Source organism: Orbicella faveolata, unplaced genomic scaffold (genome assembly GCF_042242905.1).
Source record: "Orbicella faveolata isolate gen_17 unplaced genomic scaffold, um_ofav_v1 contig_25, whole genome shotgun sequence".
NCBI lineage: Eukaryota > Metazoa > Cnidaria > Anthozoa > Scleractinia > Merulinidae > Orbicella > Orbicella faveolata.
The window spans coordinates 13602501-13615000 of NW_028301553.1; the positions used below are offsets into that span (position 1 = coordinate 13602501).

The 12500-nt window shown below is 40.1% G+C and overlaps 2 protein-coding genes across 2 annotated transcripts; both read left to right on the top strand.

Moving 5' to 3' along the window:
• Nucleotides 1–1895: 1895 nt before the first annotated feature.
• Nucleotides 1896–3999, top strand: LOC149109061 (carbohydrate sulfotransferase 11-like). Its single transcript, XM_089294585.1, has one exon. It carries the CDS (start codon nt 1896–1898, stop codon nt 2787–2789), a length of 894 nt encoding a protein of 297 aa, XP_089150711.1. The 3' UTR covers nt 2790–3999.
• Nucleotides 4000–9317: 5318 nt separating this feature from the next.
• Nucleotides 9318–11026, top strand: LOC149109062 (uncharacterized). Its single transcript, XM_089294188.1, has one exon. It carries the CDS (start codon nt 9663–9665, stop codon nt 10584–10586), a length of 924 nt encoding a protein of 307 aa, XP_089150314.1. The 5' UTR covers nt 9318–9662; the 3' UTR covers nt 10587–11026.
• Nucleotides 11027–12500: the final 1474 nt, after the last annotated feature.

Genomic DNA, 12500 nt, shown 5'->3' on the forward strand with positions numbered 1-12500 from the left:
CTCCTTAACAACATAAGGGAAACGACAAAACAACTTACAAACTTTATGACCCTTCCACTGCAAGCTCGTCCGCCATCTTGGAAAGGCTTTGTTGCTATAGCAACAAGAAAATTCTCTAGGTTCTAGTTTCCCGAAGTCCAGGCCGCGCTTTTCAAACATGGTAGACACATCGAGCTGCTAATTAAGTATTAAAGACGTGAAACACACCACCTTACCATTGTTGAGATGGTAAGTTTTTCTGTTCTAAAACCACAAGCTTATTGTAAAAGGCTACGATTCAATCGGGGATTTTAGATTCCATCTCAAATGGCCTTATGAGACAGCTGTAATCGAGTAAGCTGCCGTGCATCGTAAAAGAATGACAAATTTCACACCAACTAACGGCATTTTCCCGGATTCCCCGATTAAGCTCAAAAACATTGAACATGGAAGGCCATGCCTTGATACTTTAACCGATCAGGATCTTTGAAATCGTTTTCAACTTGTCCTAGATGAGAATCTCGGCCATTTCGAAGCGAATTTACTTGATCGCGCTAAAATCGTTATGCAGGCCATATTGTAATTGGAGTGTATTTTTGACCTTGAAATGCTGCTCGAAGATGGCGAAATACGAACTCGTGGTTACAAGAGCCTTGAAATGCTGTTAGAAGATGGCGAAACGCGAACTCGTGGTTGCAAGAACCTTGAAATCAAGAATTTCATGTATTCAACACCGACCAACACCCCACCTAGGCTCGATTTCCAGCCATTTTGTGAGCCCGCGTTCCTTACCCCACATTACCCAAGACTAAATATGAATTATTTCATATATACTTTACATCATTTCACTCACGGGAAGATATGAACTCAATTAATTGACCTCGCTCCCAATGTGTGGCTTCATAGCTCAGTTGGTAGAGCATCGCACCGGTATCGCGGAGGTCACGGGTTCGAATCCCGTTGAAGCCCTGATTTTTTTCAGGCTTCTTCTTTCCAGTTGCTTAAATTGGAAAATTTACTGCGATGATCATACTTCACTTTCATCTACTACCGCAGTTCAAATATGAATTATTTCATATATGCTTTACATTACCCAAGACTACCGTGCGCGCCTAGTTTCATCAACTCAAGAACGATTCGTCTACTACCAACACATTTCCTACTTTTTTTTAATTCCTTGTATGTATACACGCGGGGAATCCTAGCGTGCCTCCTCGGGGTTTGGCCTCTGGGCCAAAACCCTGCGGGGGCAACATTAAAAAGATCAGCCATTGACGGAGAAGGTTCAGTGAGTAATTTTCAAAACAGTTCCCAGTCTTGTTTCATCAAATATGAGTAGTATTTTCTTTTGATTTGGCAGGATCAAGGCCAACAGTCAAAGCAGTCTGGAATGCAAATAAGACTTTGCTTGAAACAAAAGAGCTGCTACAGGCAATAAAGCATTTTCCGTGAGTCATCAGGGACATTAATATAACTGCTTGCTAGTTCTTACCTTAAAGGAGATTTATTTCACCCGGTAAAATAAATAGTTTTATGATGCTTGTTATGACTCCGTTCTCACTTCCGCCTGAGGGGCTCCCGGTACTACGTATGGTTATGACGTCACATTCCTCCATGCGCTTTCTCTCCCTTCACGTCGATTGAAGAAAGCATCGTGCTGGAATTTCATCCCCTCCTCCACCCCGTCTCCTCCGGTACATATAGTCTTATTCTGGGGCTCGCCAGCGGTTTTCACCCTCACCTTTGCTGAGAACGGGGTCGTTTAAAGGTTAGCTCTTCCTTAGGGATGAGTGATTGGCAAATAAATGCTGTAGACTTTATTGATTTAATAAACGGCCACTCGCGTGGCCAAAAGTTTGCCAATCCAGATTTGTTTCAAGGTTTCATTAGGCCTTACAACTCAAGTTCAGCTAATGATGGTTAAACTAATGATGGTTAAAAGTGTACTTCTAATAATTTTAATTAACATCATTTACAGACAGGATTCTGCTAGCATCAATCAGAGTTTGAGGATGGAAATTCGTTTGCAAGAACGAAGAGCTCGAGTCCAAGATTACTGCAAGAGGCACAAACGTAACGCCGACACTGTACTTGGGAAGGATCTTCATTATTTCAACATCTTTCGTAGCAGGAAAGTTATTTACTGTTTTATACCCAAAGTCTCAAGCTCACGATGGAAAAAGGAACTGTCACCCTTGGTAGAAGATGACAAGCAAATTTATAAAGGCAGTTTGAAAAACGATCTCAGAAAATTCCCTCGACAAGAAGTGGAACCAATGCTTAAGAACTCTTTTACGTTCCTATTTGTCCGGGATCCTATGGAGCGGGTGCTTTCCGCTTACAAGGATAAATTTGTGAAAGATAACAAGTATTTTCATCGAGCGTATGGTAGAGATATCATCAAACGATGCAGGCCTAATGCAACAAAGCAGGCCCTTGAGACAGGCAGTGGTGTGACTTTTCCGGAATTCACGAAGTATCTGGTAGAAACACGAAGTTGGGATGAACACTGGGGAGTATTTGACAAACTATGTCATCCCTGTGCTGTAAACTATGACTTTATAGGTCGTTTCGAAAATCTCTTTGAGGATGCTCGTTATTTGATAAAAAAGGCAGGAATTGACGACCGCGTTTCTTCCCTTTCAATTCGTTCGTCTAACGCGGCGGCTGACATATTACATTACTATTCTCAAATTCCTAAACAAAGAATTTTTCAAATGGCAAAGATTTATGAAAGTGACTATGAACTGTTTGGTTATTCTTTTCCAGGCAAATTGGGAGCACTTTTGAATTCAACTGATAGCCAGTAATTGCACGCGTTATTTTTTTAGGGCTAGATTAAAAGTATTACAAAAAAATATAATCAATGTCCCGATAATGTGTAATGGTACTTTGGGAAACGAGCTAAACGATGTATTCAGGAGCAAAAAAGAAAATGTCACGTTTCAGATTGATATCCCAGTGTGAACTAAGACTGGGAGCTGTTAGGAATAATAGAAAATACAATCCAATACCTAAACGCCAATTTTACTGCGAACAATTCGGACTTGACTGCTTGGAGGCTTCGGTGTATAAAGCAAAAGAGATCACATGGCGGTAAAATGGTGGAAGAGTAGTTTCTTTTAATTTTTTTTCCTTGTCTCAGAGAGAAGTTAGAATTTGACTACACTATATGGAGATGGACCCCTTATCTACAGGAGAGAGCAAGAAAAATCCTTGTTAAATTTTCAAAAAGTAACGAGAAAAAATAAGAACGGTCTTGATTGTTAACCTTTTGTATAAGTGCAGATTGACTTTAAATTGGCTTTCACAATCAGGTGGTGGCAATATTCAAACCTCGGCCTTGCCTTATTGACGGCAAGATCTTAGTCTGAGATATTTCCCGTAAAGACCTCACTCTCGCTCGATAAGTAGTTAATAATAACATGTTCTATGTCAAGCTGAGGCAGAGGTAAACATGAGTAAAACTCAATATGAAATAAAAATTAAAATTCTTACCAAGGAGATCAGTTGTCTCGACGATGACGAGGACAGCGAAGTAGAGTAATGAAAAATGAGCTCAGGTGTCTTATCACTCAGTCAGTCTGCTGGTGGCAGCGAGCTAGGCTCAGCTAAATGCACCCATGTAAGTAAGAATATGAATCGAAATGAAGCGGAAACATTATATAGATATTCGCTATGCATTCTGCAAAATAACTTATAACATAACTTAAGCAAAGCGCGCGCTCTGATTGGTTAATTTAGCGTCTACTATTTGCCCATGGGTGTACGCTGCTGACGTGTGTGCTAATGTTTACAAAGCAAATATTTTGACAGACATTGTTTCCAAAGTAATGGCCGACGTCCTTCTGCCAGAAATGCGAAACTGTCTTCACAGTTGTCTGAAGATGAAACTTTATCGAGTTACTGGTGTGCAGTCGGTTGTCATGAATGAATTTTCGCGCGCTTGTTTTCTCTTGTCATGTAAGACTACACGAACATTTTTTTGTGATGTAGCTCAATAAAAGGACTTCTTTTGTTCCAATGTCTCAATGTTATGTTATAAAACAAATGGTAAACGCCATAGCGTGCACTATTGAGTTATGGATGCACTTGGGAGGTTTGCTAAGCACTCAAGAAGCTAGAGTTGCACTCGGCTATCGCCTCGTGCGACTCTTACGCTTCTTTCGTGCTTAGCAACCTCCCGCGTGCATCCATAACTCAATAGTGCACGCTATGGCGTTTACCATTTGTTAAATAGCATTTCGTGGTACGGTTTTACGTTGTGATTTTGCACATGCAGAACGTATACGAAATGAATCAAGACTCACTGGGTTTTACATAAGCGTAAGCAACAACTTCCCAGACGGAAACCTGCCAAATGCTTAATTACCTGCAGTGGTACGTTTTTCTGAACACAGGCAGCCAAAGCTCTCTCTATGAACTACACAAGCAACACAAAATGGCATCAAATTATAAGGGTTTATATGGGATTTTCTACAAGATATCCATGGAGGTAGTTAAAAGTGAAAATTCTGAATAAAAATGGCATACCTTATTCCATACGTGTGTTGTTTGCTCCTGGTGTGGTTATTTTACCGATTTAACTTGATTTAAGCGACTTTTTTTTAATTCCGGTATTCCTTTCATAAAGAGAGGACAAGGCGAAACACCTCAGTCGGGACAGCCTGCCGAACGAAGTCAAAAATCCCAGGCTAAAATGTACCCACGACCACAAATCCACTGCAGAATTCAAGGGCAAAGGTTGATCTTTCATTTCAATCCTCTCGCACACAATGGTAGCCCTGCGAGCGACGCCAGGCGGCTCTTCGTCCCCAGTGAAACGATAAAACGATGGAAGAGCTCCGTGTGCGTTTGAACCGCGACACAACGACCGTTGAAATCGGCTTGGTAACCTCATCATGTTGGGAAACGAAGTCTCCCGGGGGTACTAGACCGCAATTTGTCAACCAAACTTTTTGTAACATCCAGGGTCCCCTCAGGTCGAATTTACAATGCAAAATAAAAATCGTGCAGAACGCTTTAGCAAAATGGCTTCAAAACCAAAGAAACGTAAGATCAACGGCGAAAGCTCCGTAGAAACTGAGGAGATACAATCATTCTTGAAATGGAAGTCATGGTAAGTTTTCACGTTTATGCACCTTTGATTTGCTTGTATAAAATATTCCCGAGCTGATAAACTAAATTTGCTTCTCTTAGGGTATTGCGGAATTACGAATATTATGAGGAAACTGTAATGGAAGCCAGCAAAATTTTGTCCAGAGCATACGAAGTTTAAAACCTATTTGAGTTAGTAATTCATACTAAGCTTTAAAATACAACCAAAACAGTCTGTTTTAAGCATATTTTAAGTTTTAATCAGGTGAGTATACTTTTTAAAGAGTAGTTTTAAATAATGACAGCAATGTCTATCTTAAAGACAGATTTTAAATACACTATTTTTGCACTATTTATAAATCTAGCGCAATGGAAATTTATTATGCAATTAACATAATTTGCATCCCCTTTTTGAAAACTGCTTATAGTTTCTTTTCACTCAAGCTTTACATACAAAACCTTTAAACAAAATGGTTCTCAGCTGTAGTAGGTTTAGTTTACATTGTATCTAGAAAACAGCAGGTAAGTTCTATATTATATGTACCACGCTGGGCTAGCGCACGTTCTCAAGTGGAACTTTTTCGCCCACTGTTATCAACCTAAACTGTACAGCAGGAATATAATACAAGAAAAATAACCAAGCAATGTTTCAAAAGGGCGGCGGGAGGAATAATTTTGAAGGCGATTCAAGTCCTTCGTTCACTGCATGATGTATGACCATTTTGCATTTGAAAAAGAGGTGAAAGCCAGCAGCAGCCTAAATTCTCTTTTCAAAAAACATTGTGACGGACAAAGCTCTTTGGGGCAAGACAGTCCCAGAAATCAGCTGCACTTCTTCTCAAAGGGGTATTTTTTGGCGAAAGTTTGGTATTCAAAGGGCTAATGAGTTCTGTTCGCACTAGGGAGTTAGTGAGTTTTAACCCATGACAGTTGACAGGGGGTACTTACCATTTACATGGGAAAACCGGAAATTCCAGTTGGAAAATCAAATTGTTCGCACCATTCCGTTTGGGAAGCTTCTGAAAATATGGGCTGTGATTTGAGGTGATGCTATTTTTCTGCTCTTTTAAGTCTCTCTAGTTGATGTGGATATACTTTATAGCGATTCCTTCTCCCGCAACGTGGTATTCAACTGTTTAATGTTTTTGCCTGAAATTTCCAACCGGATGGTTTCTGTAAATGGTAAGCACCCAGGTTCTCCTTCAATCGGAAAACGTATTTGAGTTGGGAGGTATAACAAGGAATTTTGTTTCATCAGCATAAGAACGGAAGACATTAGGGAGCTTAAAACCACGACGGCGACGCCGAAGACAACGTCGATTAAAAAAGGAATTTATATTTTATCTAGTACGAGTCTCGCGATACTCTAAAGTCATTGACTTTGTTTATCACTGTCAAAACTATCGCAAAAACTACATCCGGAACACAGTGATAAATTTGAAATAAAAATCTAAAAAATTAGCCGTCGCGGTTCACGTTTTCCAGACAACGCAAAATTTGGTCATTTCACGTTGTTGACGGCAAAGAAGTGTACCAAGAATTATTAACGCACGTGCAAAGCCACTGTTCTGCTCATTAAACCTTTGGTTTAGCGACGTTCCCCTTAAGGCCGCCGCACGCTAGCCGATGTTTTGTCGGCCGACAAAAAATCTCCATTTGTCGGCTAGTGTGCGGTGAATTCAGACAAGTCTGCGACAAGATCGTAGATTGTCAGGCGATATCTGACAGTGCTAGATCTCAAAACGTATTGTCGGGCCCTGTCAGCTAGTATGCGGTGGACCAAGACAATTTGTCGGGACTCGTGCGCGCCTCAGCCAATTAGGAAATGTCATGAGAATCACGTCAGTGGAGTAGGCGCCATCTTGATTTTTGGATGATTCGACCCCAAGTCACAACGCGGTCAGTCGCACAAAAAATCAGCTTGTGTGCGGCAAGTTGATGGCCCTACAAATTGTAACCCGCTTTGACCCCGACAAAACATCTGCGGTTCTACGACAAAAACATCGGCTAGTTGCCGTCGTGGCATTGAGATCGTCCTTGCTCCTAGCAATAGCCTGCCTTGGATAACAATGTGTTTGTAATTAAAAATTTTATTTCGAGACATGATCGCGTCAGAAATAGAGAAAACAAAATCTATAACCAAACATGACAGTCCACTGTAAGGAACGAACTCTCTATATGTTGGTTGTTTACTGCCTCGCTGTTTTATGTTTTTATCTCTTCATTAGCAGCAGAATTACAGGTGAGACTATCCTCTGATGGTAAATAATATTTCTAAAAGTAAATAACATTTTGTAGAGAAGGGCTATCACAAATCGAATTGGAGTGGATTCCAAATTTACGATATGGTCGTGAATTTGTTAACCGGGTGGTTGCAGTCAAAAGAAAACAGCCGGTTCGTAAATGACTACGAGCGATCTTTGAAGAGTGAGTGAGATTCTAGTCGCCGCACGTTGATTGGCGACAGTTTGTCTCGCGCCCTACACGGTTTTAGAAAACAAACGGAGATAACTGTTAATAGCCTAGGGTGGGTGGCTTGGGTAAAAATTGCAGACTTCCATTGTTATTGGAACCTAGCATAAAAAAAAATCACTTCCAGAAATATTAATTTAAGCAATGAACCACTCTTAATTTCTACGCCGGTTTACCGGCGCAGCTTGTAAATCACTCGTCTAACGGCTCGTGATTTACAACCTTTTCTCGTGTTCTCCCAACATCTCAAGTGATTTATTGCGCCAGTAAACCCATAGAAAGAGTGGTTTATTGCTTTTATGAAACAACTATGAAAAACGTTTGTCAAAGACAATAAAATTTATTGTACTTTCATGATCAAGTTGCTTATTCTCAACAAAAGAATGAAAGCACCTTCAGCGCCTGGCAAAAAATCCGCAGAGCAAAGCGACGAACAGATTTAACGCTATAACTATTCTAGGAAAGGAAAGGAAAAGGTTATCGCTGAAAGACAGAGAGTGTATTAGTTAATTCAAAAGGACTTTGACCGGAAAATGCAGGAGTTCGTGGCCGAAATCAGTCATCATCACGAAAGTAAAAGAACATGCGAAAAGTTTGCAAGTAGTACAAACTTCATGCGCTTGGTGAAGTGATTCAACGACAATTTTCAAACGTTTTGCGAATGGAACAAAGGTATAGTTCTAAAAAAGCTGCTTCTGAAATTTTTTCTGGATTTATTTACTTATGTTGAAGGATATGAAGTCCGTGTTTCTCCGTATTTTGCTGGATGAAAACTATTACTTGGGCCGGCGAACTTCATTTATCGTGTTATGCATGCATGTTGAACTACCGATAAGCTTAATGCGAACTCCAAAGAAATCTTTTACCAATTACAATTTCCTCAAATGTAATTGGTGCAAAAACTGCTGTATTTTGCTATGATTAATCTGCAAAGTTGTAATCGACCGGCAATCACTTGCACATCATTGATATTACAATCACTATAGTAACCAATTCAAGAGATTGACTTAATTGTAAAATTGTGGAGGTTTAGTCTCCGGTGACTGACTGTTTTCATAAAAAAAAATCAACAGCCATTCTCCAAGCTATTCTCCATATCTTTTATTATGACTTTTTCAAATGAAACTTTTGCTTTTGTGGGAAATTGTAATGATTATGATTAATTGGTAACAGGACATCGTGTCGTCCAATTCAGTCTGTAATCATACTCGTGACTAACAAATCGGACTTCCGCTTCGCGGTCCTCTGATTTTGTTAATCACTCGTATGATTACTGACCGAATAGGACTCCACTCTGTCCTATTACCGTTATAAATTGATCATTCAAGCCCAGCTGTAGTCAGATCTGCGTCCTCCACGGACCGTGGAAAGCACTGAAAGCGCTTAAAATTCAAGCGTAAACGGAGTCGGCGTAAAATTCTGGCAATGGAAACTATAAAAGATCAAGCATTAAGCTTTTATCGCGACCAAATTCTGGTCCTAATTTTCTTGCAAATTTCTATGGATATGTTGAATTAAAATACGGGCGTTACTAATATCTCAGCCAGTGAAAGCCGAAAACTATATATAAAACTTGTGTTCTCGCTAGTGTTTTGAGTTCTTTAGTTCTCACGTAGTGCATCGGAAACCATGTGTTTACTGGTATGATAAACGATAGGTTTTTGACCAATCTGAGGGCGCCTAGTCACTCAGTTATTTTTTAAAAACAATTACGAAGAAACAGATCATGTTTTTGTAGTTTATAATATTCAAAAATTTCAATGAACATTAGGGACCTTACGAACCAGAACGCGATGCAGTTTGGAAACACCGAAACCGAGAAGGGCCCGGGGCGAGAACGCCGTCACGAGTGCAGGAAAAACAAAAGTTACGGATGCGAACGCGACCACAGCCCAGAGGCAGAGCAGTGCAAATCCTTCAAACTTTGTTTTAGCTGGTATCAGTTATACATCATAAAATGGCAACATTCAGAGAGGCAAGGGAAGCTTTAATGTTTGCCTATCAAGATGGAAGCATTGATGGTACAGAGTTTGCCCTGTTGTACGATTTAAATTCCTCTCAGTGAAAATCTCGAATTTCCTTATTGGAAGTATGGTCGCTTCGATCTTGATTCTATGACAGATGATGAGTGTAAGGCTGAGTTTCGCTTTTATAAGAACGATATTTATCTACTCGGAGAAGTTCTTGATATTCCAGGCAAAATGAAACGCCCCAATGGCGTTCTTGTGGACGGAATGGAGGCTTTAAGTGTGTTGTTGAAGCGTTTTGCATACCCGTGTCGATTTGCAGATATGGTAGCTCGATTCGGGAGACCAGTTCCACAACTTTCCATGATTACAAACCGAATAATGGACTATGTATTCGATGAATATAGCCACCTACTGGCACATTTAAATCAGCCATGGCTTTCCAGAAACTCTCTCCGTCATTTTGCTGCCGCTATACGTGATGAAGGAGCTCCACTCGAAAACTGTTGGGGTTTCATAGATGGAACAGTGAGACCCTTATGTCAGCCAGATCAAAACCAGAGAATTCTCTATAACGGACACAAAAGGGTGCATGGTATAAAGTTTCAGTCCGTAGTTGCGCCAAATGGGCTTATCGCAAGTCTGTTTGGTCCAGTCGAGGGCAGGAGACACGATAGTGGTATGCTAGTCGACTCAGGACTTCTGCAAGAATTATCGCAGTACTCGTTTGCACCGGATGGGACACCCTTATGCGTTTATGGCGACCCTGCGTACCCTTTGCGTGTCCATTTACAAGGGCACTTCAAAGGCGCTAGTTTGACACCAGCAGAACAACAGTTCAACAAGGCCATGAGCCAAGTCAGAGTTTCGATAGAATGGCTATTTGGGGACATTGCGAACTACTTTGCATTCCTAGATTTCAAGAAAAACTTTAAAATCGGCTTAAGTCTTGTTGGCAAAATGTACATTGTGTGTGCGCTCTTAAGAAACGCCCACAGTTGTCTTTATCAATCAAGTACTTCGAAGTTTTTTGGAATAGATCCACCCCAAATCCAGGACTATTTCAATTAGGTTTGTGAAGACAAATGCAATACATTGAGACCCAAATACTTACTTGTTCGTAATTCTCTTTTGACTAGATTGCAGAATGTCATCTCCCCATTTTCAGATCATTTCATTGTTGCTGTGCATTTTAGTTATTAAGGACCACAGCCTTAGGACAGACTCACAATTTTGTTAAATACAACTTAATTGTATCTTAATAGTTACATTGATTTTAGCAAAGAGTACTGTTAACCCCACAAGAGTCTCTTTTATCCTAAAGGAGATTTTTAAAATCTGTTTTTACATAAAATTGCTTTTATTGCAGACTAAAAATACAGAATTTTATTGCAGTTTACGCAACAGAGTACAAATTTTCAAACAAATTATTCAACTATTCTAGCCAGAAAATATTTCTAATATCTCAAAAATGTAAAAAGCAATTTTACTGCAACGAGCCTGCCATCCAATGAGACAACAATAATTAAAGAAAACAACGAAAGGCGGCTCCTCGATACAAGACAAATACGGTGCCACTGTTAAAATACAAACATTGATCGCTGACAGAAAACGTTGGTCGTGACTCTTGTCAAAACAAGGACAAAAGTTAATAAAATATACAAATTGGTTTGTAATTGCACAGTTCAAAATCAAACGACAGTTATACCAGCAATACTTAAAAGTGAATTAGGTAGCTGTTTGTTCACAAGTTTGTCCAACAAACTCATCACTGCTTTAGTTTGGTCTTGTTGCTGCCTTAACATCAGTTGCTGTGATGCCAAGAGTTGCTGCTGCTGCTGTTGTTGTTGTTCTTGCATCAGCCGCATCATTTCACTTTGCTGTTGCTGAAACTGGCGTTGCTGGTCATGCTCGCCTGTAGACGTTTTGCATCCAAATCGTGTTGCTCTTTTTTCAGCTTGAGTTCCTCAAGTTTAAGTTCCTGGTCTTTTTCCGCTTTTTTGGACAAGAATAACGTGGTCTCGCTGCCACTTCTCCGTTCTCTTTTCTTTACTTTTTCCTGATCATTTTCGCCTGAATGTCTCTCCATCGTCTCCGATACTTTCTCAAGTGCTCTAAGTCTCATATCTGTGGCCTTAGCCTTCTCTTTTTCAGCCTTTCCTTTCACAATTTCGACATCGTCCTCTTTCATTTCTGCATCAGCTGTTTCTTCGAGCGCCACAATTTCTTCCACCAAGATTTCAAGTTCTGTGGGTTCGGGCGGCGCGATGCCCGAGCTCCTTTCCTCAGCTCTCCATTTTTTTTTTTGATTCGGTTAATTAAAATACCCACATGATCCCTTACGGACCTTTTATCCACAGCAAAGATAGGCTTGGGACACGCATTCAAAGTTCTGGCTATTTTATCCCACATCTCGCTTCTTTCCGACGAACCCTTTCTTGTTTTGTATGGATTCTCGGAAACAACCTCTCTGCATAACAGGACATCGTGCTCGCTTGTCCAGTACATCACATTACTGCGTGGAAAAAAAAAACGATCTGTTTTAATTTGTTTTCAACAAAGAACATAAACATAAACTTTAAACTCACTTTAATCTTTTAGTTTAACTGGACGGATAATTGATTCTTCTAATAAACAAAAATTAGCCTTACTTGCACGTTTTCGACTTTGGTATCGAACTCGGCGGGTCTGCGTGTTGTCCATTCACGACAGCGGTAAACAATTGAACTACAGTAAAAGGCAAATTAAAATGTTTTTTTAGTATTTTAAACAATAAATAATATTTTCATTGACTTAGGAAAACAGCTTTGCCTATAAGGTAGAAGAAGTAAGTTGAATTCTGGGTCAAATTCAGCAGAAACTACTCACGTTTTCTGGAAACGCTGCAAGTGCAAACCTCGTGCTCTGAACGTGAAGACGTTGCAGTTCAGCGCCAAGCATGCGCGGTGAAGCACTTTGTGAGCAAATTACTTCCGATGGTGTTTC

Excerpts from the sequence above, each read along its gene's own strand:
- LOC149109061 (XM_089294585.1), top strand. The coding sequence starts at position 1,896 with ATGGTTAAACTAATGATGGTTAAAAGTGTACTTCTAATAATTTTAATT.
- LOC149109062 (XM_089294188.1), top strand. The coding sequence starts at position 9,663 with ATGACAGATGATGAGTGTAAGGCTGAGTTTCGCTTTTATAAGAACGAT.